The following is a 26,728-nucleotide window of genomic DNA, read 5'->3' as shown; positions in this document are numbered from 1 at the left end:
CAAGCATGGATTTGTTTTAATAGGCCTTTGCTTTTTATCCTTATTTTAGTTTCCTGTGCAAATGGGCTTAAATGCTGTCTTTAAGCAAACAAGTATTAAACCAAAGAAACGTTATACTTTGGAAATCTCTTCCCAACCAGCCTCTTTCATTTACTGCCTCTTCCATTTCTTGGCTATTGAAACTTTATTCACCAGTTCTTGGTTCTGCTCCCGGACATGCGCAGCTCTGCAGATGACAGACACGTGGCTACAGCCGTCTTTGGTCCGTCCCTGAGCTCCAGGTGCGGCCAGCTGATGGGGACGGCCGTGTATCTGCAGGGGGCAATGTCAGATAGATGTGGGCTGAGTTTTCCTGCCGTGGTTCCTTGTCTTAGGCCCCCAGATGTATGTGTCGTAATTCAGGGGAGAGGAATGTAATACAGGCCTATGAATGCACAGCAGTAGAAATCAGTGAAGTAAATCATTACAAAGTAAGGAAATACTACATTAAGGAAAACTTCACATTAAAAATCTGAACTCATTACAGGTGCTGCTTAGATAACTAAACTTGACTTTTATGTGTAGTGACTGTTGGTAAGAAGCACAACATCTGTGCACAGGTCTCTGAACTGCTTCCTGGGTACCTGCTAGAGGACAGCTGAGTTTGGGATGTGACAGGTGGAACGTGCGTTTGTGTTTGGATTCCTCTTCCAAAAGCCAAAATACGGAGTTTTCTGTTTCTATTGCTTGTTGTGGGATAACCTCAAGACCCTGCAACTAAATTTCACCTTTTATTTACTTGTAGTTGTCTCTCTTGCTTTGGGCACAGATGTCATATGGAGGCTTACTTGAAAGGAAGAGGAACAAGAATCAAAAAACAAAACTGGGCTTTTTTTGTGATAGCAAAAAAATTTATTGCCATTTTAGTTCCATTGTTTTAAAGATGTCTGATTCACACCATAATATGCTATTCTTTATGCTCAAATACTGACAGGAACTCCATGGCACTGCAGCCACTATAACTTGCCTAGGATTCAGTGTTCTCTCTGACTTTACTACATTCTTAAAAGCTTGTTGTACCCACCTAACTTTTAGTTGGGCTTAACAACCGGTATTTTAAACTAGAGGATTAACGTTGCTCATGCTTTACCTGTTTTTCGTAACGTGAATTCTTTCACAGGGGACAAATATCCCAGTTATCTCATGTAACTTCAAATTTCATAAGGCTAGTGCCGCCGTCAGCTGTTCCCACAGTGGGCCTGGGGCAGGAGATGAATGATTAAGGATACAGATGTAGATTACTGAAGTAAGTATTGCATTGGTGGGTTCTGAAAAAGGGATTTATTAAGAGTGTATGTACTTTCAGTCCTCTGTACAATTATAAGCTGTTTGGGAGGGGAAGAGTTTTCCATGTATTTGGTAGCTTTTGCCATTATTCTTGATTTTTTTTTTTTCCCTCCCACAGGAGCCAACTTCCACTCCCCCCACCCACCAAAACCCCAAATAAATATTTCTTTGTATGCAGTGGCTGTGAGAGGTCAGTCAGCTCTAACCACAGCCATGCTGTTACTACAGTGACATGCGATACAAAGCATTATGCTGCTGAAAATGAATTTTACATTAATGTATTTAGTTGCAAATTCTTGAGATTGGAGGGGAGCATCTTTTCGTGCCCACTGGGTAAAAAGAGGGCATTTATTCTTCCCAAGAAACAGAGCAATTAAATATCTTCTTCCAGCACATTACTTAACCATCTGAATACGTAATACTCCGCTCTGGAGCTGTAAATGGTACTTCCATTAGTTCTATGATTTTTCCAAGCACTAGTCATACCCGAGACATGCACTATAGAGTGTTCTTTGGGAATATAATAAACATACTTTCTAAAGAAACTCCAGGCATGAAAACAGGCACAAATTGCATGAAAAAAAAAAAAAAAAGGTTTTCTGTACTTCTGTGAAATGTTGGTGCTGTTGGGTAGTACCTTCCCTATTTCTGGTCTGTTTTTCCTCTTTACTTGCTGCTACTTAGCGTTGTATTGTGTTTTCAGGCTCAAAGTAGCTAGTCTCTTTTTAAAAAAAAAAAAAACACAAAACAACCAACACCATTTTCTGGTATATTATGAGCTTGGTTTATGCTTTTTAGTTCAGTTATGGGTATACAGCATATTATAATAAGTAATGGAAATGCTGCATTACTAATTTTTGAAGAAAGTTAATGCGTTTTTAAGGTAAAATTTCATGTAAGAACACACAAGACCACAATGATCACTTAAAATAACATAATCTAAGCAAATACATTAGAAGTATTCCCTTTAAAAATATATATACTTTTAGCTTTGTGGGTGGGTTTAATCACCTTTTTTTTTTTCCAGAGAGAAATCAGAATCAGCAGCTTGCCTTATGCTAAACATTGTACAGTAGGTTATAAGACATCAAAGCTGTTGAAATTCAGCAATGGAGGTAGCAGTAGTTCGCTGCTGCCCTTACAAATTATCTTCTCATCTCACACTGAAAAGGAAAAATAGCTTCATGGTGGCAGCTATTTCTGCAAGGGCAGCTAATGAAGGCATTGGAAAATCCTATAGAAAAACAACACAATTGCAGTCTTTCATCTGGAAAAAAAACATTTCAGCATTATTCCTTACAAAGCAGGAGCCTGTCCTCTGCTACTCTACTCCCATCAGGTCACCTTAGGAAAATATTTTACTGTAGTACTTTAAGCTTAAAATCCAGTTGTCTGTTTAGATTTGTTGTGTTTCATTATGGAGTGTGTCAGATAATCCCTTTTGCTTTAACCAAAAAATATATATATTTTGAACTAGTCCAAAGGTATGGTCATGTATTACTGTAATAAGGATCATGGTTTTAAGTGTACTCCATTTTGGTTTCCACCATGAACATCTATCCCCTGTAACAATGTTGTATGTTTATTTAAGGTATATATATATATATATATATATAAATTAAATGTCAGATTTTTTCATTAAGCTTTTTTTAAATTTGAATATAAGCCTTGAGTACTTTATTTCACAAACAGAATTTTAAAAATGCTTTCCTGGAGCATTAAGTTTCAGAATTCAAGACTATATTTGTCAAATTTAATTTAAAAATATGTAGCTCTTATTGTTTCCTGATATCTAATGTAAATATTTGTAAAAATAAATTCTTTTGTATATTTTTGTGAAAATGTAGTTCCCCAAAAGATAGAAAACATTTAATAAAAAAGTGCGTTCATCTTACTGCTCAACATTTTCCATTATTACAAATAGCCGTTGATATACATGTGGTAGCCCACTGGGAATTTTCACAGGAGCTTCTTCAAATGAGTTATTTACAAAGTGTGTCCAGTAGGAAGAAGTGTTGGAAGGAAGAAAGCGTTCAGCAACAGATTCAGAGAGAGCCTTTGTCTTCCAATTATAAATGAAGATACCTGAAACCATTTACTTTCAAGTGAAGTGGTATTTAATTTCCTAGGGTTTCTGAACAGAGCACACCATCACTGTTTAACTGTTCTCACTTACGAAACATTTTTGTGCCCTTGCTTGCCCCTGTTTAAGAAAGTAGCGGAGGTATGATGACCATTACATGGAAATAATACCCCATTACTCACTCACAAGGAAAAGATAGCTAAGGAGTTCAATCAATGTTTGCCAGGACAATTGTATACATCATACCAAACAGCTGCTTAAAAAAATAAAATTATAGTATGACCTGAATACAGGAATAAACTTCCTAACAACTTCAACACACCTAATCTTAAATGAGAAGCATTACTCAAATAGAACACAGGCTGTGCTTTGAAAGTTTTTAATGGAATTTAAAGTAAATCTATTCTTACACAGACATCTTACAGTGTAAAAAAAATGTAAAACTGCTCAAACTTACAAACTTGGAAAATTAGAGACATTTCAAGTATGCAATCAACTTTGTTTTATGAAAACAATGTATATTAAAAGTTCAAAATGCATGAATTTTTCTTACATCCTTTGCCCCTGGCAGTTAATTGTCCTTTCTGCTACCGGCCGAAGGAAGCAAAGTTCAGTCCCCAATTGTATCCTTATCATTCACTGAGGGGAAAGAGAGAAACAATTCCTGTAAGTAACCATCCCACCATTCTGTAACGGTGGTTTGAGAACCGTTACCCCTGCGGCAATTAAGACCTTTGCAAATGAGATTAGGTGGAGTAAAAGGCTCAGGCAATTTGAGTATCTTATAGGCTAATGACTGCAGATTTGAGAATTTTGACGCTTATTTATGAAATTGTGGATAGATGACAGGAAGAAAACCTCCTGGCCTGAACAGAGACCTGCCCTGTTCACAAACACTCCAGAGAAGCATCGGAACATTTTGCGGTAAAGACAGGATGGACAGAAGATAAAGTCATGGTAAAGAGTAACTGGTGTTGGATTTTCAGTCTTATTCCACTAAAACTTCTGGTAAACACAACATGTTTAGGTCAGGATTCCAGTACCTCTCCAAATCCTAACTTCAGGGCACTTGTTTTCCACTGTTGCATAACATTAGGAAATGTTTGAGATACTAAAAACAGCCGGTACAGAGCTTAAACAAAATGGCTGTAACAGGTATCTTTCTTCACACAGTCTTGGCTGTTGATTACCCACACTTTACTTCTGTAAGATTACATTTGTGACTTAAGTATTTGTAAGGCTGGAGCCCCTAGACTTAAGCAAGAAAAATAATTTTAAAAAAAACAACACTTACCTGGTTTGGGTTCGAGTCCATTTCAAGGCATGGCGTGGAGGTACAGTAATAGTTGGATGGTAGAAAGTGCAGTCTGGTCTTGTGCACTGGGTATTAAACCTACAATGCTAAAAATGGAAGCATTTTAAAAGCGGTTACTCAAAGTTGCCTTCTGCACTCCTGAACAAGCTAACCTCAAACGTTACATGAAAATCTGTTTTACTGTATGATCTCTCTGATAATTGAATCACCAGCTTCGTAGGCTACTGCCGTCAGTTCAACCCAGTGCCAGGAGGGAATCCTTTTTCACAAATATGAACCGTGAGTTAAATGCTCCGTACCCCCAGCTGAACTGACAGGCGAAACTCCCTTGCTTTAGGGGTTTACAGAGCAGTGACCCATGCATACAAGGTATGGGCACTCCACAGCGTTAACTGAAAGAGAGAGGGAAAAACTATCTGGCTAATATCTCTGAACAGAGTCCTGGGCACCCAGTCCAATTCAGCGTCGCTAGAGATTTTTTTAAAAAAAAAAAAAAAAGCACTAAACTTACTGGTTTAAAAATATGCACAGGCACAGTTGTCCTGTACAGAAATACCTGAGTTATAAACTCCTGCACTATATTGAAGTCATGTTGATACACTTGGGTAACTGGACAACCTTTCAAGTTCTTGGATACTGCAACATACCCGAAGGATAAGTCGGGGTCTGAAACATACTCCTTCCATGTAAGTCACCGTTCCCCCACAAAGCAGATTATACAGAAATACTTAAAAGAATCTGGAAAACTGTAACTGCCTTCGTATATTCTGTTTCTAAGCTAAAGTTAAAATGTGAAAAGTAAAAGCAAAAGGCCATGCTAATGACATTTCCTGACTTAGTAGCATATTTCAAGTATCTCTGTAGAAAAGAAGGAAAGACATGGGAGAGAACTTACTTTTGGGTGGTAAAATGGACATTCCATTTTCTTACAGGCAGGAAAAAACTTGCACAGCGGACTACTGGAGGATAAAGACTGTGTGGGTAGTGGTGCTAACAGAAAAGAAAAGAACAGGGCCTTAATCAGAATAAACTGTTGTGGTTTTTTTAAAATACGATTCCAGAAAAAAGTAAGTATATCAACCCTTTCACAAGAAATTGCATTTTATAATACAACAAAGCTCTGCAAAAAATATGGGGAGCCTCTATCACAGCATAACAAGTAGATCTCATCCTGTGGTACAACAGGGCTATGAGGTAATTGTTAGCCTCGGCTCTTCACTACTGCATAACATGGTCATGGGTAATGCTTGGTGCTTAAGTGGTGGTTCTGGTAGGCAGAAGAATTCCTATGTTGAATTCAGACAGCAGGAAGCCTGCTAGTTTAAGCTAACAGGAGCGAAAAGCGCAGGCAGTGCACTTTCCAGGAATACACAGGAGCTGCTGGAACTGACACGGGAGATAAGCACCTTGTGCTCTGCCTTCTGGCCCAGGAACAAAACCGTGCCGTACTGTGAGTCAGGGCTACACCACTTCCAAAAGAGCACGACTTGAGCGGTGTAGAGGCCCTCTGCCTTGGCACTGCTCAAGAGCTCAGGAATACCAACCGACATTGCAAGCACAGCAGTTGCATTCACTGGGCAACCTCAATCTCTGAAAGTCATCTCATCATTACATAAAGTTAACTCCTACAGTGTGAGTAAAGAAAAAAAATGTTCACGTATTTCAAAGGCAGAAACTTCTGCTTTCGCTTTGTGTCATAAGCTCTTGGTAACACACGAATCCAGTCTGAGAAACAAATTTGGATAGAACTGCAACACTGGCTAGTCCCTCCACCAAAAGGGACTACTCGTGCCTTGCATAGAGGGTAAGGTTCCATACAGAATCTTGCCCAACGGCATTCAGGGGGTTTTCTGAATGCAAATACAGGTTTTGTTGTTACACTGGATTCATCTAACATTAAGACTTCAAAGAAAATTAAGTGAAATCAAGCAAAAAAAAATTTTTTCACTGATGTCAGTTTCTGCTTCCAGCACGCTATTCTCCCATCAGCACGTTCACGTAAGGCTCAGACAAACAAGAGGTGCTCACCTGGCTTGGGAGGCGGGAGCGGGTTCCTTCGACTGGCATGAGTGTACGGGCAGTCTGGCTTGGTGCACTTTGCATCGTATTTACAATTCGGATGGATGAACAAGCATTTATCAGCAAACTTGCAGTTAGGAAAAACTCTGAGGGAAAAGAAATTCAGATGTCAGCTCATACTCGGAGCAAAATCCCCAAGCAGCTGTTGCACGTGAAGGCCAGAACATCACACAACATTGAGAATTACAGCAGGGCTTGCATGTGCACGTTAAGTTACTCCCAAAGCCAGACGTGTGGACATGTGACATACACTACCTGACCTGCATTCACCTCCCCTGCATACGCTCTACATGCAGTAAATAAGTGAACTACTTCACACTCGGTGGAGTTTGGTGGCAAGCTGCTTGTTGCAAGCTAAGACTTTATTCTTACTGTGCAGGGCAGAGCAGCAAAGGCACAGTAAATTCAGACATTTGCATGGGGAGAGAGGAGGGCACAGAATCCCAAAGTAATACGGCTCATTTATGAAGAGAAAATGTTAATGAATTTAGGTATGTTGGATTTAAAAAGTAATTTCTAATTTTTGACTAAATGGAGCCACCCAATCTGGTAACACTTATTTCAAAGCAGAACTGATTTTTCTAGATCATTGCAGCTTGTGGAAGAGATGTCCAATGCACAGTGCACATTCCCAAGTTAGCCTTTGCTTTCAAACCAAAAATTACTGCATCACCAAATAATGGAACCCTAACACACCAAAAAGCATCGTGAGGTCTGCAAGAAGAGTGCCCGTTACCTGGTTGCTGTCACTACCGTAACAGATTCACACTGCCTGGGAATATTTACTAACAAAGAAGGCAAATTTGGAGCACTGAAGTAAAAAGAATAATACAACGCCAAGTGGATGAGCTTTGTACTACTCACTTGCAAGGTAGCGTGGGGTGGTGGTACACACACTCGTCTCCATTTTTACAAGCAGGCCAGTACTTGCAGCGCTCAAGCACCTTCTCCTGTTTCTGCAGCATGTTCAATTGTTCCATTTCCACTACAAAGGAAAGAAGAAAACAGTCAAGCTGAGACTTTTGTGGCTGCACATACATTTTGACTTACACAGTACAGCATAATTAAAACTAAAATATGTCCTGCTCTCCCCCTTTAGCTCAATTGTTGATAAGTCTCTATTAATTAAAACAAAAAAGGTCATGACAGTAAAAATTGTTGTATGATCATACAGTCTGATGAGTATTTCCAAAACTACAAAGTTAAAAAAGCCCTAATCTTGGACTTACAGCTTCCTTTTAACTGACAAAAGATTAAACTTCAGCTATTTAAAAGCAACTTAATTCAATTTATTCACAAATCCAAATTGAGGTGCGAGTCAAAGAGACCAGGTCTCAATAAGACAAGACTAAGAAAAACATTCTTCAGCTGAACTTCAGTTACGCTGCTCTGCCAAGCCACGTGTTAACATAGCCCTGCTTCCTTTCTCCAAGCCAGTGGAATGGAAGGGACGTGGACTTAAAACACCTACAGTATTAAGACTTAATCTTCCCCACAGGTCTCCCATAATTGCGTTACACACTTGAAGATACATGGATCTAGCTGTAGAGTTCTCTACAGAATGTTAATTACTCTTAATTTAGTTCAGAAAAGTTGGAGGCACTGCTACTGTGGAAAATGAAGGTCTTCATAAGAAAACTAGAAAAGCATAACCTTAAGGCAAGTATTCGACAGGCGTACAATAAAACAATATCCTCTATATTTTTCATCATTGTTTCAAAACAGAGTTCTAAGCAACTGAAACACATGCTTCAGTAAACAGTTTCCCACAGTATTCAAAAGGTATCCCAAATAAATGATGTTCACATATAATCGCGTGCTGCTTCAGTTCTACTTTCAGAGATTCCGGCAACTGAACTCTGCCAACACCTTATACCCGAAAGGCACCTCTTGGTATCACGAATCCAGACAGAAGCATTAAGGTTAATGCCAACTGACGTATCTGTTAAAGTTCAAGGCACAACAAAACATCATAAAATCTGTCCATCAGCACGGGGACAAATGATACTGGGTTACCCAGAAGTGCAGATTTCTGTCAATGAAGACAAACTACATTTTCAAAAGAAAACAAAAACTACCAGTACTGAGCAGTGTGGAGAGTTACCTATGTGCGGGGGGACTGCTCTCCTTTATCAAGACAAAGGCCTCTAACAATGTGAGGCCACTGAACCACGACCTTTCATTTGCCTAAAGGACGTTTTCATATAAAGAATAAATACCATCACTTTGATTTGTCAAGAATTATAGTACCCAGGAGTTCTACCCACAACCAAACCACCACATTACTACCAGATCCTGCTGGAACAAGTAATTACCATCAGAGCTCTCTAGCTGCCTGGTTACAATCTGCATCTGCTGTGCTCGAAGGCCTTTTAATCCTTTGCCTGCACAAATATTTTGGGTAACTGGCTTTAATCCTTCAGTTATGCACATATCTTCCTCTTCTTGATCTGAAAGGTATCCTGGTGGACTGGGCACACCATCCAGTGTCACGATGAACTTGGGACTAGCAGGTTTCTCTGGCTGTGCAAGCTGGTCTCTATCAAACAAAGAAACAGATTTTTATTCAAGCCTCCTTAGCCAAAAAGTGAGTTGTACCAGCAACTAGAAGTACAAGCTAGAGAGTAACACGGCAACAAACTTTCTTTTAAGACTAACAATAAATGACTTGGATTAAAAGTTTGCCTTCTGGTGTCTCTGAAGCACTGGGAAGTAACACAGCATACAGTGGCACACAGCAGAGACTTTGGCAGGTATATTTCTGGTTGTTGCATTCTGCTTAACAGATTGATCAGAAAGCTCACTTACTGACACGCTTGAATAAAGGAAAGCGATTAGCCTTTTAAGGAATTTACACTTTTGAGACCAAAAAAGTGAGAGTAAAGACATTCCTGCAATCATGAACTTTTTAACACAAAAAACAGGTGTCTCCTCAAAAACACAGGTCAGCATGCTACAAAACAGCGGGTATAAAAGTTTTTTGGGTGAAAAGAGAGTCTTGAAATACAGACACTAAGAACTTTAATGCTCAGCCTGATCAAAAGATCAGTCTAGCCTGTTATCCTGTATCTGACAGCAGTCAAAGGGGATAAAGAGTAAAAAGAAAAACAAAACAGGAGATGCACACGTTTTCTCCACTCTTCCACTGTCCCACACATTTCACCCAAGTGATTTCCTGAATGGGGTGATTCTACACATTTGGTAACTATAAACCTTGCTTCTCCATGAAATCGGGCTAAAAGCAACTACAGTCTATAATGCCTCTAAAAAGAGAGAAAAACAACACTAACAGCATGACTAGCCAGAACTTTGAAGTTAAACAGTCAGAAACAGTTCTGTTCAGAAGAAAAAATTCACTTCTGTCTTGTAGCACAAAGTCCCAGCTGCCAACTGTTAGTTACCCTTTTGGTTTGTTCATCATTGTTTTCATTTTTAGTTAACACAGGCTGTTTAAAGCCAACCACAGGAATGAAGTGTAAGTTTCTCTAACACAATGAGGGAGCACAGCAGCCCACAGTGATGTACCTCACATCGCTCTGGGTGGTTTTCACTTAACAGGTAAGGTGCATGCACACACAGATAAAATTATCTGGAAGCAGGAATACCAAGTCCTTTAAGGAATTAGAAAAGTATGCACTGTTCACTCCTTCAAGTAAATGAAAAAACATCCACAACACATCCTTTGCAGCTGAAGAGAACTTTAAACTTCTCTTGGCTGAACTTGTAAGGTGTCTTTAATCACTTGTCCCCATGCTACTTAACTGTTTCTTGGCTTATGGTACTGAGCTATGCAGAGAATGTGCTGTTTTCCCCCAGAAAGGCACTTCATGAAGAAAGGTAATCCCAAGGTGAAACAGACCTAAACTAAAGGTTATTTATGCAAAACAACTACGTAACTAAGATTTCAAAAATCTGAACAGCTATGATAAAAAAGAGAAGCAGAAGCCTATTCAGTTCTTTCTTCTGTTTTCTGAAAATCAAAGACAAGCTCAAAGTACAGCTGGCCCTGGTAATTCTTTCTAATTTAAAAGGACTTCTGGGGCTTTGCCCCTGCTTCCCCTCACCCCAGCATTCAATGTTGATCCATTTTCCATGATTACACAGATCTTGACCTAACCTACAAATCACAAGAATGGATCAATTATTCCATTAAATCTCAAGCAAGCATTCTGACTAGTAAGAGTCCTAAAAAAAAAAAAAAAAATAACTTTTTACCGTGTCTGTATTAGACGCCCTGAGAGTACTCGTATTGCCTCTGTGGCCCTCTTTCCCAGTTGCTGATTCTGTGGCACTATTTCCTCAGATAGCTTGGGCTTCTTCAGGATAAATGACCTAGTGTCTGTATGGACCATAGATTCTGCATCATAGTAGTCTGAAATGGGAGAAAAATTACATAGAAAATAAACCAGAGAAAAATAATCATGTAATTGTACTCTACCTTTTGGCATAATTAAAAATTAAAGTATGTAAATTAAAATTTACATGGCCAATGCGCTAATTCTCTTTTGTTTTAGATTCTTATCAGCAACTTCCAGAAAACATTTTTACTTCCTTGCGTATTCTACAAAAGCAGGAGCCATAGCCCATATTAGGCCTGATCGGGAAACTTTGTACTGGCCTGTAACAACGCTGTGCTGAAACAGCATTAAAGACCCATACACACAACACCTCCCAGGCTTTGAACACATACTGATGTAACACTTGTTTTCCTTAGACATGTAGAGACTGGGAAAATACTAAAAACAGTAAAATTAACTGAAAATGAAATTTTATTTTAGCATTGCCTGGCCAGTGCCTTTCAATTTGAGAACGAGCAATTATTTTTTTAGGAATAAAAAGATCACAAGACTTAACCTGGAGTTACTTGCAAGGTATCCTCAATCACAGGATCAACCTGGAGCCGAGAAGAGAGCTCCTTTTGTTCAGCTCCTAAAATAAGCAGAAATTAGGAGCGTATTTTACTACATGTCAAAACGAAACTCTAGATTAATGAATAACACTATAAATGAAACTACAAAACTGAAACATACTCTCCCCTAGTTCTTCTGATTAAAAAAGATCAAAACCCTTTTACAACTCCCACAAAAAATCCACCATTCTCAGAGTTAAGGACCCCTCTCCACAGTGTTTCAGAAATAACAAGTTTTCTCCAGACAGATGGCATGGCAAAATCCCAATACTGAATGACTCTTTCCCACTTATTACGACTCAGTGAAAACTTGGTCTGTGGATATGGAAACTTACAGAGGCCAAGTTCTTCCCTCCTCCTTTGTGGAGGTGTTGACACACACATAGGAAAGCAGCTAACTACAAGGGACTACTTTATGGTCTTCTCAGAAAGAGGAGAAACAAATCATAATAGGAACATCCTACATTTGACTGATGGTTTGAGAAAAAATATTTTGCTTACTCTAAGTTTCTTAAGTAAGCTGCCATTTCCATTTCAGTTGGAAAAAAGCCAAAATATTTATGCTATATATTTTCTATAAGTTCTTTCAAAAACTGAGAAAGCTTCTTCTTACATATTTTACAGATACAATTCCAAATATTTTGTTGGCAGAAAGATTCCACATACATCCATAAGAAAAATCACAGACTGAAAAAATAGGTCCTTTTGTTTCAATAAGGAATGTTTATGTGAGCTGATATAACAAAGTTCTTAAACCAAATTTTGCTCAATCTAAATACTTAGTAAGAGTAAACTAACTCCTTACAGAAGCCTTGTCCTACCACTTTACTTCTGCAATTCCCTGTTAACACCCATGCGGAGGTTTCTTTCATGCTGAAAAGATACTTTGATTACCTTCAGATATTATGCCATTTTCCTTCCAGGAGTTTCATAACAGAAGTAAAATATAGCTCACCGTTCACACAGTTACCCTGATACCAGCCATCCTGTAACAGCAATTACAGTACTCTAATACTAACACAACGAAGTAAAACAAACTAATTTTGTGATAACACCACTTTGGAAAGAATCTTCTGATACTTCAAATGCTGCAAATTGTTCCAAACATACAGTATCTTAACTGTCTCACACAAGCTTTACGATAGCATTACTCCTACAACGTATCAAGGAAAAAGTGCAAAGGACTGAGAAAAGAGAAGTCACCCCAACATAAATAGATAAATTCACTTATTGCAAAATTATTCCTCAGTGACATGCAGAATGCTGCATCACCCTTTGCTCACTAAGTAACTCATCTGAGGTTATCCATGCATATAGATACTCCCTGCAGCCACACTTCAGGAAGTTTCCTGGTTTTCAGGCCATTTCCGCATGCAACTCTTGATGCTGAGTTAAAAATTAAAAGCATTTCTTTTCTCTTCTCAGCCTGCTGTAAAATGACATTTGCTGGGATAAATTTTTAAAGAATATTATCAGATGACCTTGTATGCCTTCCGCTGTCTGCTCCTTTGGCTCTTCTACTTGAAGCTGAGAATTCAGAGTAGGGATCCTGCTTTGCACATGGATTACTTCTAACTGAGATTCTTCTGGGCTAATTCGAGCTCTTGGTGCAACTGGAACAGTTTGTTTCTGTGGAACTTTAAATAAAGGTAAATCATTTACATATAACCCTATCACCCAACAGTACTATTTTTACCTATGATGATAAAATCACTCTAAGTTACACACACACACCAAAAAAATTCCCTTAAGTATCTGTTTAGACAAAAAGGGTCTTTAGCTACCTGTAAGATCCTCACTGTGAAAGCACACATGTGAATGTGCACAGAACACTCAGTGAGCTGTATCTCGTCTAGTTGTAAGACAAAACAAAATCTGCTACTAAAAGCTGAGATGCAGCATGAGAAGGATTAGGGTGACCTCACCTATTCATTCATCACTTCTACACAGAACTAATTTGCTAAAAACTTTCTTCTGGTACTGAAATCACTTTTTATTCCACCTTCTTCCATATGAGCAATCTTGGATTGTCAACATGTACTTCTCACACTGTCCCAGAAATGCTGTGCTAAGTTGCTTGCAAACAGAATATAAAACTTGATGACAGTAGCACGGAATTTGGGGGTATGACAGGATGACAGGTTGGCATCTTTGCCTGGCTTCTGCCAAGATTGTTAGAACTGGTTGTAAAAAGCTAAGCATATTCTTTTCTTGGCTGAATATCACATCATAACCTCTGACACGTATAATTAAGATATTGCTCAGTACTGGGTTTATCATTTATGATCTTACTGTTTTGTTTTCCCCACAGATTGCAAATCAGTTAATTTCTACATTCCATTCAAAATAAACAGATATGAAATATCGCTACATTAAATCACATTCATTAGAACAATCCTTCGTTAATTTTTCTTCAGTTCTAAGTTTGGCAACAAGCTTTACTACTCAACTATACAATTTACTCTGATTTAAACCCAGCTCACTATATCCAGTGTCTAACATGCACTGACATCTCTTCCAATTCAAGAGCTTTTGAACACTGACGACTCTATCACATACCTCATGCCTCTAAATCAACTTACCAACACTCATACAACCTTGAAAATACAAGTAACTACAATAAAACAAGGAACAAGTTCACAATGACATTTTGTCAATTTGTTAACGTGGAAGGAAGATACGTGTTTCTTACAGTTAGTTTGCAGGTTTTGAGAGGGAGCAGGCAAAAGATTTTGGACAGCACTCAGGCTTCCTTCAGATAGCATAAAAGTCATGGTTTGGGTAGTTCAGTGCAGTCTCCCTTGCCAACAACATGCAATGCTTCATGCTGATGGCACTGGATTTATTAACACCCCATGAAATGACAGCACACGAGGTTAACGCCTAGATTTGCCCTTCTTCAGTTGAAGTCCTTCCTAGCTAGGAAAGCTGAAAGCCATCACACAGGCAGCTAACTGCTCAGTTGCTGTACCAAGTGCAATTCTGTATCTAAAACCACTGAACTGAAACTGCAACCTCCTTGCTTAAAAAGGATACAGGCTGACATACCATTCAGTAGTTATTTTAATTACCTATATCCGGGGCATTTTGATTTTTTGCTGTTTGGCTTTTTTCTCCTCCCCTCTCAGAAAGAAAGAGAAACAGCAGCAAACAATTAGCTCCAACAACTTGACTAACACTGAGCACTTTCTCCTCAGCAACTATTCACATTTTAGAAAACTTCTGGTGCTTCCGATTTGCCTCTGTGCACTTTACAGACTTATTATCTTGATTAATATATTTAAAAAACCTCTTTCCTCCCTTGTTCATGCTTTCATAATTCATCACTGAACTTTACTGTAATGTACACAGGACATGGAAAATGCTTTATGTGTATCACTGACATGCACTATTTAACATTCTGTTTCATCTCTAAGTGCTATGTTTAGCTTGGATTCATAAAACAGGGCTTGGAAGTATTAAAGCTCAGCACAAACAAAAACGATGCTAATTACCTGTGGAATAATTAGTTGTTTTTGTAACCGATTCCTGTGCTTCGGAGATTGCTTTCAGTATTAAGTTCTTATTGGCTTGTTTGGAAGGTGGAAGTGAAGGTCTAAGGGAGATGAAAAAAAGAAAAGTAACCGTAAATGAACTGCAACAGCAACCGCATCTGTGCTAAACACAGATATTTCAACACGTTAACAAGTTACACATAATACAAACAGAAATCAGCGTCTAAAACCTCACTTTTTGGATGTTTGTTTTCAACTTGTTAATCTGTTCTCTGAATGGACTGGGATCTACAAAATGCTCCCAAGAATGGAAGTCCAGAGGCCTGATTTTATCTCACATGTAAGCTGCTGTATAAACATGCAACACCTGAAAGGCACAACTTCTGCCTCTGCCCCCCACATTCCCGTTACCAAGTCTGTGTTGGCACTAGATAATTATGCAGCCGTGTCAGGCAGCAGGATCTGGAGGAAAACTAACTACCAAAAACATGTTAGTTGTAAAAAAGGCTTTCTGTTTCTCTTTGAACACTAAGGAAGTTCAAATCAAACCAACATGCTGTGGTGTTGAAGATAAATTCAATAAAGTGTATCAGCTTCAAACAACTCTTATACAAGCTAGCCTTGCAGATCAGTAGAACCAAATCTTTCCTAGCTTAAACATTCTTCCTCTTACTGTTGGAAGTCAGATACACACCACTGATGGACCTTGACTGACACCTGACATTCAGACAGAATTGGAAAGGGAGAAAAAGAAGAAAAAAAGAAAAAAAATCTCAATTTTTAGGAAAAGATAAAATAATCTTAAAGAATAGAGCAACATAAAGAAGGAAATTTCACTGAAACAGATCCACGAATCCCACTTGTTTGTCGTTTTTCAGTAACAGAGAATGAAACCATGTCAAAAGGCTCAGTGTACAAGAGAATCAGATTTGTCTGATCAGAGACATTTGGTTTGAAAACTATTCCTGAAGTAAGAGAAGATAATCAAAACTCCTAGGAAAATTATGATACCATGTTAAATACCTGGTCCGAAACTTGCCAACATTAACATTCTTTTGACATTAAACTTTTCCCAAATAGTGTAAAATTTCACACTCAAGTTGCAGCTTATGCACAACAATAAAAACAGGTTTTAGAGTTAGTGGAAAAAAGGCAGTGTGACGAGACATCTCACCCACAGAGTTGTGAGACAGTATGAAATATAACAACAGCTTACTGATTTTTTTCTGTCAATTTTCAAAACTGCAAACAGTTTTCATCAACTTTCTCTTTCAAAGTTTTTGTTCACTATTTTTTTCTGGAAGCGGCACGGAATCCCTGAAATCTTAACTACCTTCTTTCTGGCTTTGCAGGTACAGACACACTGCTGGAGATGCTTCCTGTTCGCGACCCATATTCTTCTTCCTCCTCCTCCTCTTCACCATCATTACAGAATTTTTTCACTTTGACTACTGAGCTTACAACAGGCAACCTTCTCTTCCTGGAGCTTTCTTCCTACAACAAACAGAACAGACAAAACATTTCATTTAGCATAAAACATTAGTAAGACAGCAAAGAAAACATTGCTATTCTACTTACAACCAGAAGATGGAGAACTTCCATTCAAATTGCATGAGTCTAAGACTAGTATGTTAGGTGCAGAAACAAGTGAGGGCACTTAGAGAGCATGAAAATCAAATACACTTACACTGAAATCTCATTAAAAATGTAACAGTAAAATGTGAAAGTAAAACAACACCTAGAAAAGGAGAAGAAAGACTAAAGAAGACAATTTATCAAACATCTAAAGAAAAAGGAGGGATTTTCAAAGCAACTCGCAACAGCCTTCGAGGCGCAACTATTAAAAGTTTTATGGAGAAAAGTGAAATAACTGAGAATGACTTTCTCCTCTGTAGTAACTCTAATTCTTAGATTGGTATAAAGATTAATTTCTAGCAAGCTGACACATTCCAAAGGATGCTAGCTGCTTTGCGGAGGAGCCAGCATGGTCCAGCTCAGGAAGTGCAAGTTCCCTTTTCTGAGAGCCACTCACCACCGCTACAATGCATGCAGGGGTGACAAATTTGAATGCTAGCCCATGCAAAAGCACTGGAGCAAACACATATCAATGCTTCCTAAAGGAACCATCACTCAGCACTGACCTACACAGGAGCACAACGAGGCACCTGGCTGCTAGGTTTGCACACGGTATCCTTTGGTACCCCCAAAGAGCAAAAAACATCCTAAGGAATAGACCTGGACTACACTGATACATAAAGATACATGCAATTAAAATAAATAAACAAATAAAGACCTTTTTAAAGAAAAAACTTTCCAAACCACAAGCACTTGTCTGAAGAGTCAGCAGAGTACATCAAAGGTCCACAGTTCTGTCCACAGTTCTGTCCACAGTTCTAAGAAATGCTTCTGAAAGAGCCCTCTTCTAGACATTATTAATGAAATAGTGACTGAAGAAAATTGTCACAAGTCCTTTTTCTAGCATTGTCAAGGAGAGATGTGACTCATTTGTGGAGAACATACATACAGCCTTAGATAAGTCACTGTATTCTCATTCCCACTTCCACAGCTTAAAAAGTTAAGGACATCCGCACACATCTTTGCATTCTACATTTCCGAATAAAAATCACTGCTCTTTCTGAAAGAACTATGAAAGTAGTAGCAGAGAACAATATACACAGTAGGAAACACAAATGCAGTTGGAGTACAATGTAAGTCAAATTTCTGCTTCATCACAAAATTAGCAGCCGTAACAATCTTCATTCCACTCACAAAAGGGCTCTTAACTGTTTCATATGGGTAGTCTTAAAACCATCAGCTGGGACTGTCATCCTGCCTGGGTTAGCCTGGCTCCTCCAGTCAGTATGGCAGCAATCAGCTTTTAGTTTGTGGTTGTACAAAACCCATCCCAAGAAGTGTTTAAATGTCATGGCTCTAAATTGTAAAACAATACTAAAAAGCAACATATCCGGCTGATGGAGACTAAGGTGTACCTAGCATAGTTACGAATAAACAGCACCCCGAAAATACAGATTTACAGAACTGGAGATTTACACAGCACTTACAAAACACCACACTACTCCAATGAGCTAGAGATCAAAATGATTCCCTTTGATTCGTCACACGCATCATAACAATGTGCCAGCTCATTAGTCCAGCTCAATATGGCATGAAGATGTACAAGCTAATTAACTCAGCTCTACAGCAATCTGTGAAGTGATGACACTAAGCTATGCAATCTCTACTTAACGTTGGACCTAGAGAATGAAATCCCAAACCTCCTCGTACCAGTACCAGAAATCCTCTGATTTCCCCAAAGTGAAGACTTTATGGGAAGTGTATACAGAAATTTAGGCTCCTAGCAAGCGTGAAATACAGCAACAGTTTAGATCGTACTAACCTCGCTGCCTACTTTATCAGCACTAAGTTTGGAGGTGGGCCTGTAGCTCTCTGCTAAGCTGCCAAATGCTTCTGGATTGCACAGCTGGACAGTTTCCAAGGACCTGCAGCTTTGCGTGTCTAACTGCCGGCTCCCCTGCAAGGTGCCCTGCTGGGACAATCTGTGCACGTGCACACTGCCATCTGCACTCCTGCTGCCTGGTGGCCGGTAGATTTCAGCGGTAGGACGAGAAGAACCGTAAGTTACAGTTACGGTAGGTTTTTTCCGCGACAAAGGGTTCTCCTGCACAAAGTTTAGGTCTTCATCAATTAGATCATCTGGCTCAGGTTTGATGTCAATTACAGCTTCAGAAGGTGACAGTTCCCTCAAAGGCTTGACTGTAGACATTAAGCGGGATGCAGAGCCATCTTCAGAAGACTGCCTGTTAAAATGAGAAATTGCCAAATATTACCTCTACAAATAAAGTTCTAGAAAATTCTGGCTTCTAAACAAAGCCAGATGGGAAGAATCATGAAGGTATTATTTCTCATACATATCTAACACACTGATCCCTATTTTTAGTTTGGTTAATTAATCTAAGCACATCTGTTACTTAAAGAAATAGAACTGAGTTCTTGATTTAATGTTTTTATTTAACAAATTATAGGAATGCTTCACAATGACTACCACGGTCACACAACTCCTAAAGTCTTAATCTGTGCCAGGAAACGATCAGTAGCTTTACCGTGAAGCAGCGTTTCTTTGTTCCTGTGAACTGGTGGAAACTCTGGAGTCATTTCTTTCTGTCCGAGTGCTGGAAACTGCAAGAGGTGGCAAGACATCCTCACGCCTCCTCTCATCACTCACACATGAACTGCTTTTGCTGGAAGGAAGGTTGCTCTCAAAGATGTTAGATTCTGAAGATTTTACGCTTGTTGGTTCTGCAGAAACAGGTACCTTTCATTTTATATCAAAGCACAGCAATACAGATTTTGCAATAAATGTATCAAGGTAAATGTAATAAACAGGACATTTCCCAGATGAAAACACTACAATCTTACAGAGTTTTCAGCTCAAAACATTAGGAAGAAACACTCAGGATTAAATTTTGGACTCTGAAATAAATTCTTTATCTCAAAAGAAAAATAAAAACCCATCTTCTAAAAAGTGAGGACCCAAAAATACCATTGAAATTTAAAATTAACAAAACAGTCATCTAAGATCTTAGTGGAAACTAACTTAGAGCAACACTACATCAAAAGATAAATCCAGTTTCACTCAAAATTCATTTTCTTACTTACCAGTAGTTACAGACCGCAGCTTATCCAAAACACCATGGAGCCTGAAATAGATGGGGGACAGAGAAGGAAGCAAAAGAGAAAAAGGAGAAACAGAAGAACTTTAATTCAAAACGATAATCTTTCAGAAACAACCTTTCCCCACCAATAAACATCCCCACCCAAGCATTTCCCCACCAATAAGCATTTCCCCGCCCAATAAGCATCTCATTTATCCAGAGCTTCACTTTCCATCAACTGATAACGTTGGATTTAAGGAAGGGTTTAAATAAATTGCCTCCAGTGAGCAAACTTCACAGATGCAGGTAGGGTATTCATCACATCAGCTACTTTTGGCATTTTGTTCATTTACCAAATTAAAGCCAGTACTTTCTACTGTTCCACTACAATCAACAGTGTGAATTAAATGTCTTCAAAAGGATTGACTCAAATTAATATAGAATCCTAGGGTATAGGCTAGGATTTTACTTCATATATGAAACTTTAATTACACAGCAAAGTTAAAGAGAATTCTAAACAGAAACCTAAAAAATGTACAATTCAAAGTACTTAATTTACTCAGGATTCTTCCAACATGCTTTGTGTATATTAACAATATTCTTCGAGACATATTGCTGAGCAAATACTTTTCAGTGAGGTGCCAAATTTGCTGTTCGCCTGTGAAAAAGGCACCAAGCTGAAGCAATACAGAAAATAAAAAGGCTAGAAAATAATCCTTTAAAAATACACACTCATTACAGAGAGAAAAAATTAAAAACAAAAAAACACATTTAAGTGCACATCCTAGTTAGAATTCAAATCTGATCATAGGCAGCTCCATAATTTAGGCTGAGTGTTAGAAAGGTGGCAAGGAACAAAATCATATTGAAAACTGGAAAAAGTTAAACTGCATGGCAATATATGGAAGGCTTTTCACTAGAAGGCTGTTAAAAATGTTGTCAGCTGAACTCTGCTGCTGTGACCACGGTGTATCAGCTTTCACGCAGATCTGTGGATATCTGACCTGACACTTGGTTCAGAGTATGAAGTGCCGGCCAACCAGCAGGAATGTCAGCTCTGCCACAGAGCTGCTGTGAAACTTTTGCTAGATGACCCAGAATTACCAGCTACAGAGAGCTACCAAGGAGGGAGGACCTTGTTGAGTATTTAACTTAGCCAAGACTGAGTGCTTAAGAATGTAATAGTTCTGTGTTGCCTTTAAAAGGAAAAACAAAACCAAACAAATAAACAAAAAACAAATAAACAAAAAACATAGAAATCTCCCAATTACACCACTATAAAACTTTTTTCTCCACCAGTCCTTATATAGCTTACTGCATACATTTCATCTTGTTCTCTTTTCTTTCTTTTAACCAATACCTACTTCATTATCTAATAAAGCATTCTGAAACAGAATTGTATTTATTAACAAATGCAGATACTGAACTGAATGACAAGACTCATTACATGTGGAATTTATACAGGAATCATCAAAACCAGTGGAAGGTATAACATCTACGTATAGTTGATATCCACTTCCAAATACAAAAAAAAAAAAATTTGATTTCTCTCTTCTGTCAAAATTCGTTTTCTCTATGTCATTATTATTTTTTAATGAAGCTTTGGTTTAATCTACAAAGCCATAACTGTTTTCTGCTACATATTATCGCGTTATTTCTTAGCATGCAGAGATTCAGAGAAAACCCTAGTACTAGAGTTAAACTCATCAGTCTGTTAATTTGTCTAACCAATCCCCAACATTACTACAAGACAACTGCATGACTTACTGCCACAGTAAATTCCAAAAATTTTATCTAGGTGGGTCAAAAGAGGGAATAAAGCAGGTATATACACTGTAACTTTAAATTGAAAAAAAGGGGGTACACTGTTAGTTGCACTCACCTTTCTTATATTTTTGACAAATGCCAAAAAAAATGAAAACTTTGAAAGCAAACTTAAATTATACCCATGTCACATAGAAATATTTTGGTTTAAATAATTAATACTGTTAATTGTTATAACTGGAACTAATTTTTACTCTTTGTCAATGTTTATAGCTTAATAACATACCCAACTTCTAAAATGTTTCCTCTTTGCTATTTAATTGCATAAAAGCTCCTAACCAAATAAAGGAGAACCTGACTAATCACACAGACGTACTGGAAATGACTGTAATCCCTCAGTATGAAAATTATGAAGGAAGCAATCAGAAAAAGCAAGAAATATGCAATACTTCTCTCATCTATACAAATCAAAGCAATATTCCTTAAGACTGTATTAGATTAAAGACTCAAAAATAAGATTAACTTGAAAAAATACACAACTCTGAAAGCCTGAAAAAAATCTCTGGAGTGACATCTGTTTGAAGAGTCTGCCTGGCTACTTTGAAACCTGGAGGTTAAAGTAGTAGAAAATGTATGAGAAATACTGTACTGGCGAAAGCTCTCGTGCAGCATAGCATTAGAATTAATTCACAACTGTCAGGAGTTTAGGGGGGGGAAAAAAGTTCATCTGTTGCTCATTTGTCCTCTTCACAACAATTCTGGGGTTCTACTTTTGTTTTGTATAGCTGGGTGCTGGCGATAAATAAACAGCCTGAGAGGTGGGAATACCTAAACATTTGGTGCTAAGCCTTGTCAAAGACGGTATACAGAATTAGAGTCACTGCTCATCTGTCCTCTAATTCCTCTGTACTACAGCAATCTGAAGCACTATTAGCATAAAAGCAAGTAAGTTGTTTTTTAAAGAACTACCTTTAAAGAACTAACTGAAGTATATAAAACTCTCAGAGTGGGCTTTGCAGGATTTTTTTTTCAGTCAACATTTGGCCCTCACTTAAATGAGCATTTCAAACTTCATTCAAAAATTTGACTGCACTTATGAGCAAACAAAGAACATAAGCCCTCCAGCCTCCTGTGACACTTAATAACCACTGCAATAGCCTAACGACTGACAGAATAAAAATGATTTATTGAAGTAAAAAGGTTTTATTAATGTAAATTACACAATGGGGGATAAATAACTGTTTATATTCTCACGGCTCATTTATAGAAAAGAGTCCCAATTACTGGTAAGATCTGTGACAAGTAGCTTACAAACATACCATACAGTAAACCTGACAGTATTGTTTCCAAGGAAAAGGGAAAGGTCCTCTGTCATCTGCTCCTGGCTCTTCTTGTTGGCCACCATAACCATAATATAATCAGGGAGTTCTTCATCTAATAGAAAGAGAAATATGTTGTTATAAAGTATAAGAAAACATAAAAGATTAAACAGATCCTTAAACAAGTTATCAGAGCTTTTTTTCCAGGTTTTCTACAAAGCCTCTGTAGGCAGATTGTTAGATAAGGAAATTAACAAGGCTTCCACTTCATCTGAGGTTTAATAGGACTTTCAGCCACAAGTGAAAAATAAAAGATCGTCAACTTCAGTAGAGCAGAAGCTGAAAATAAGATCAAAGCATTTAAAAAGTAAATAAAATAGGAAAAGGACAAGATAAAAGAAAGCCACTCTGTTGCTGGAATCCTTTTATTGGAACACTAACAAGCGTCTACGATTTTCACGCCTTCAAATATTGCCAAACACAGCACCTTAGCCTTACGAAAGGCCAAACTAATAAATATTCCTTTGAACAAATCAAAGCCATAGCAACTTCCAGATTTTCCATCTACAAAAACGCTGAATATCAGGCCATAAAACAAACAAACAAAAAACAGCAACCCTGAGTCTGATTCTCTATCTCCCCACTGCATGCAGTTTCATACACCACGTGAAATCCACTCCCACTGCCTGACACAGGGTTCCCCTACCAATCAGAATTGGTAGCAAAGTGTTGGGAATCTAACGTTAATACATTAAAGGTTTGGGGATGTTGGTGTTTGGTGTTTTACTTTACCCTAGCTCTGGTCTACTCTGAAAGACTGAACAGACAATTGTTGCTTGAGGGCATTAGGTATGCTTCTTGAGCACGTATTTCGATTTATTTAATCAAACACCTCATGCTCTCCAATACTGCTCCATGGCATGAACCTAAATACAGAATGTGAAAACAGTTGGAAATCCACTTCAAATAGTGAACTTGCACTAAGGCCCTAATATACTTGTTCTCAATTCATCAAGTTAAACCTGTACACAGTATTATGAAGACCTAAAAATTAAAAATCTTAAATAGAAATCAAACTATAAATCAAATGAATTGCATTTATTCTATATCTCTGTACCCTAGAGCACAGAAGCAACATCCATACATTGCACCTGCACTCCACTGTCACTACTCAGGTGTTCCAGCACAATACACTTCTAGCCTAAACCCTACCTTTTCTTTATTTTATTTTTTTAATGTATGCTACAAGTTGCACAAGCTGGACGTGCACCCAGATCAAGGAACTCACTGATATTAAAATTAATTTTATTTTTTGGCCAAGCTACTTTTAAACTTGACCTGCTCCTCAGGTGGTTCAATATATAAAGTAATTTTAATTACAGATCAAAACATGAGTTAGCACAATTACTTGCAACAGGACAACAGAAGGACAGAAAGAAAATGACTACTGCTCTCTGTGATTGTGTTGGCTTATGTCAACTTAAATTGTATGTAAAACCACAGCCTTCTGATAATTTTCATAATTGATGAGTATTTAACTACCTTTACTTTGACAAATGTGAACTTTTCTTTTGTGAGTTCTAGACAACAATTTTCAGCATGTCTTTGTCTAGAAGACTTTCTGAAAAAAAAGTACGAGCAGTTACAGAAACAAAAGCATGGTTCTTGCTCACACGGGTTGGAATGAGGAAGAAAAGATTTTTACCAGTTTCGTACAAGAACAAATAGAGGATTCTTGAAAAGCATTATTTGGAAAGTTGTCCCTAATCCTCCAGTCGAGAAAAAAACGCTGTAAGATAACAGAAATTAGGAAACAGTGGATTAAAAACAAAAAAGAGGCCAAGGGAGGCCAGACTTGGCGATAAAGAATACAGTTATTTGAAGAAGTTCAGAAGCTGACCGAGAAGAAAAGGCAGACAGTGGATGATGATCTTGGGAACTGCCTTCTGAAAATAACAAACAGGAAAAAAAGAAAACCAGAGAAGGAATAATTATCCATAATTGGAAGCAGAGATCACTAGTGTTCTACTTGCATCTTTGTATGAGATATAAGAAAGATTTTTTTCAAAAATGCAGGAAAAAGCAGACAAAGAATCAAATGAAACCTGAAATGATGATTAAAAAATTGGTCACTGAAAAAGACAACTTGAGATGGTGACAAAGAAGACCTCACAATGAAAAAATTCTAAACAGGGTTCCTTGGAACCTGCTGAGCTCAGAAAATCTACTCCAGGCACTCCACACTGCTCATACACGTCCCTTCACATTCAAAACAAAATCTTGATCCTATCTCTATGATTTCATAACATGTTATTTCATCAACGTTAGCATAAGGTAGCTCTTAGTTTTCTCCTTAACAGTCAAGATCTTACATTTCGCAGAGTTGTGCTACCTATTGTTTCTGACATGGCCATTCCAACTCCTAAAACAGTCAGCCTGACTCTGCCTCACTGTAATATCCTTCCTCCTAATTCTGACAAATGCTTGAAATCCAAAACACTGTTGAAAAGACACCTAAGAAAGAATAACTCCATCTCCGAGTGGCCACAGGTAACTGCTGTCATATGCAAGCACTTTACTTTATGTAATGTTCCTTCCTGCACCTCATAGAACCTTCCTTAAATATTCACAAAGACATGTCATTGCTTCTTTCTTTCAAATGCCTTGCAGCCATATCTCACTGAAGGGGGAGAGACTGTTAGCCTTCTTATTTCCTTTTAGCTCTTCATCCGCCAATGTCCAGATGCAGTGTCCTCTTATGCTTAGACTACACTTTTTGTGAAGTATTTTTGTTTTCATATTAGTCCAGCACTTAAGGTAATTCACCTCACGCTTGAGACTTCTGTGTGCAGTAACACGATTAACTATGGGTAAATTCGCTGATCCAGAGAATGGCATTAACTAGCTCCTTGTTTCCTGTTGAACAACAACAAACGTGGGCTGACCACGAAGTAAAACTTACCAACATAAGCCCCAAGCTCCTGCAACTTTCCTTTTATAGCCCCCTAAAACACAATGAAACAGCATGTGAGGGATGGCACGACAAGGTACCTTTAACTGCAAAACAGCGCGAGGTTCCCTCAGTGAAGTTTTCCTCGTTGCCTACTGAAGGCTTTGGCTTAGCAGAGGCCCCGTGCCCGCCCCCAGGTCGCAGCAGAGGGCTGCCAGCAGCAGGGCCGTGAGGCCCGCGGCAGCCTCGCCCCCCGCCCTATTTCCATCCCCCACACCCGGCCGCCCCCTTCTTCAGCAGGGACCACCCGGTCTCACGGGGAGCGCAGAGGCCGACGAACAAACAAATAATAAACGAAAACAGCCCCGCAAGGTTCGGAAAAGGTCATCCCCGGCTCGGCACCGGCACTCTGCCGGGGTCTGCGGCGTGTGAGCGCCCGGTGGCAGCGGCTGGCAGCCCCTGCCCGCCGGGGGGCGGCGGGGGGGCTCGGGCCGCAATGCCCCGGGGCAGAGTATGGGCAGGGGGAGCGGCAGCGGACCCCCTCCCGGCTGCCTCCCGCAGCCGCCGGTTACCCCGGCCGGGCTCGCCCCGCCGGGGGGGGGTCCCGGCCCCTCGCCGCGGCGCCTCTCACCCGGATCTTGCGGCTGATCTCGGTGCCGATCTCCATGGCCGCGGCCTCCCCGCTCGCCTCCCGCCCAGGCCCCGTCGGCCCGGCAGCGCCGCACAGCGCCCGGCCTCCGCCTGCGGCGCCCCCTGGCGGGACGCGGCCCGGCCTCCGCACCGCCTCCCCTCACCCGGCCCGGCCCGGCCCGGCCC

General features: G+C 39.1%; 1 protein-coding gene across 2 annotated transcripts; it reads right to left on the bottom strand.

Annotated features, from left to right (window-relative positions):
* Nucleotides 1–148: 148 nt before the first annotated feature.
* Nucleotides 149–26,684, bottom strand: ZC3H14 (zinc finger CCCH-type containing 14). 2 transcript variants are annotated; one of them, XM_048070417.2, is made up of 17 exons: nucleotides 26,544–26,684; nucleotides 25,925–25,967; nucleotides 22,963–23,077; nucleotides 19,884–19,924; nucleotides 19,328–19,523; nucleotides 18,604–19,024; nucleotides 16,540–16,700; nucleotides 15,207–15,307; nucleotides 13,194–13,349; nucleotides 11,658–11,732; nucleotides 11,019–11,175; nucleotides 9,119–9,342; nucleotides 7,668–7,788; nucleotides 6,753–6,889; nucleotides 5,620–5,714; nucleotides 4,704–4,810; nucleotides 149–4,048 (listed from the first exon to the last, which is right to left on the bottom strand). In XM_048070417.2, the coding sequence occupies exons 1-17, from the start codon at nucleotides 26,577–26,579 to the stop codon at nucleotides 4,042–4,044; spliced, it is 2,193 nt and encodes a 730-aa protein (XP_047926374.1). In that variant the 5' UTR covers nucleotides 26,580–26,684; the 3' UTR covers nucleotides 149–4,041. The 2 variants fall into 2 exon arrangements, with proteins under 2 accessions (XP_047926374.1, XP_013037989.1); XM_013182535.3 differs by lacking the exon at nucleotides 26,544–26,684 and adding an exon at nucleotides 26,230–26,429.
* Between the last annotated feature and the right edge of the window lie 44 nt (nucleotides 26,685–26,728).

Source organism: Anser cygnoides, chromosome 5 (assembly GCF_040182565.1).
Source record: "Anser cygnoides isolate HZ-2024a breed goose chromosome 5, Taihu_goose_T2T_genome, whole genome shotgun sequence".
NCBI classification, from domain to species: domain Eukaryota; kingdom Metazoa; phylum Chordata; class Aves; order Anseriformes; family Anatidae; genus Anser; species Anser cygnoides.
The sequence above is the reverse complement of the archived record's forward strand: the minus strand, read 5'-3'. Positions and strand labels throughout refer to the sequence as shown.

What these genes read in the sequence shown, in the direction of transcription:
- ZC3H14 (XM_048070417.2), bottom strand. Translation starts at nt 26,579, where the DNA reads ATGGAGATCGGCACCGAGATCAGCCGCAAGATCCGG. An exon ending in CAAAGAAACGCTGCTTCACG is followed by an intron (nt 19,025 to 19,327) that starts GTAAAGCTACTG and finishes TCATTTTAACAG; the next exon opens with GCAGTCTTCTGAAGATGGCT. An exon ending in CTGATAAAGTAGGCAGCGAG is followed by an intron (nt 16,701 to 18,603) that starts GTTAGTACGATC and finishes TGTTTGTTGTAG; the next exon opens with GAAGAAAGCTCCAGGAAGAG.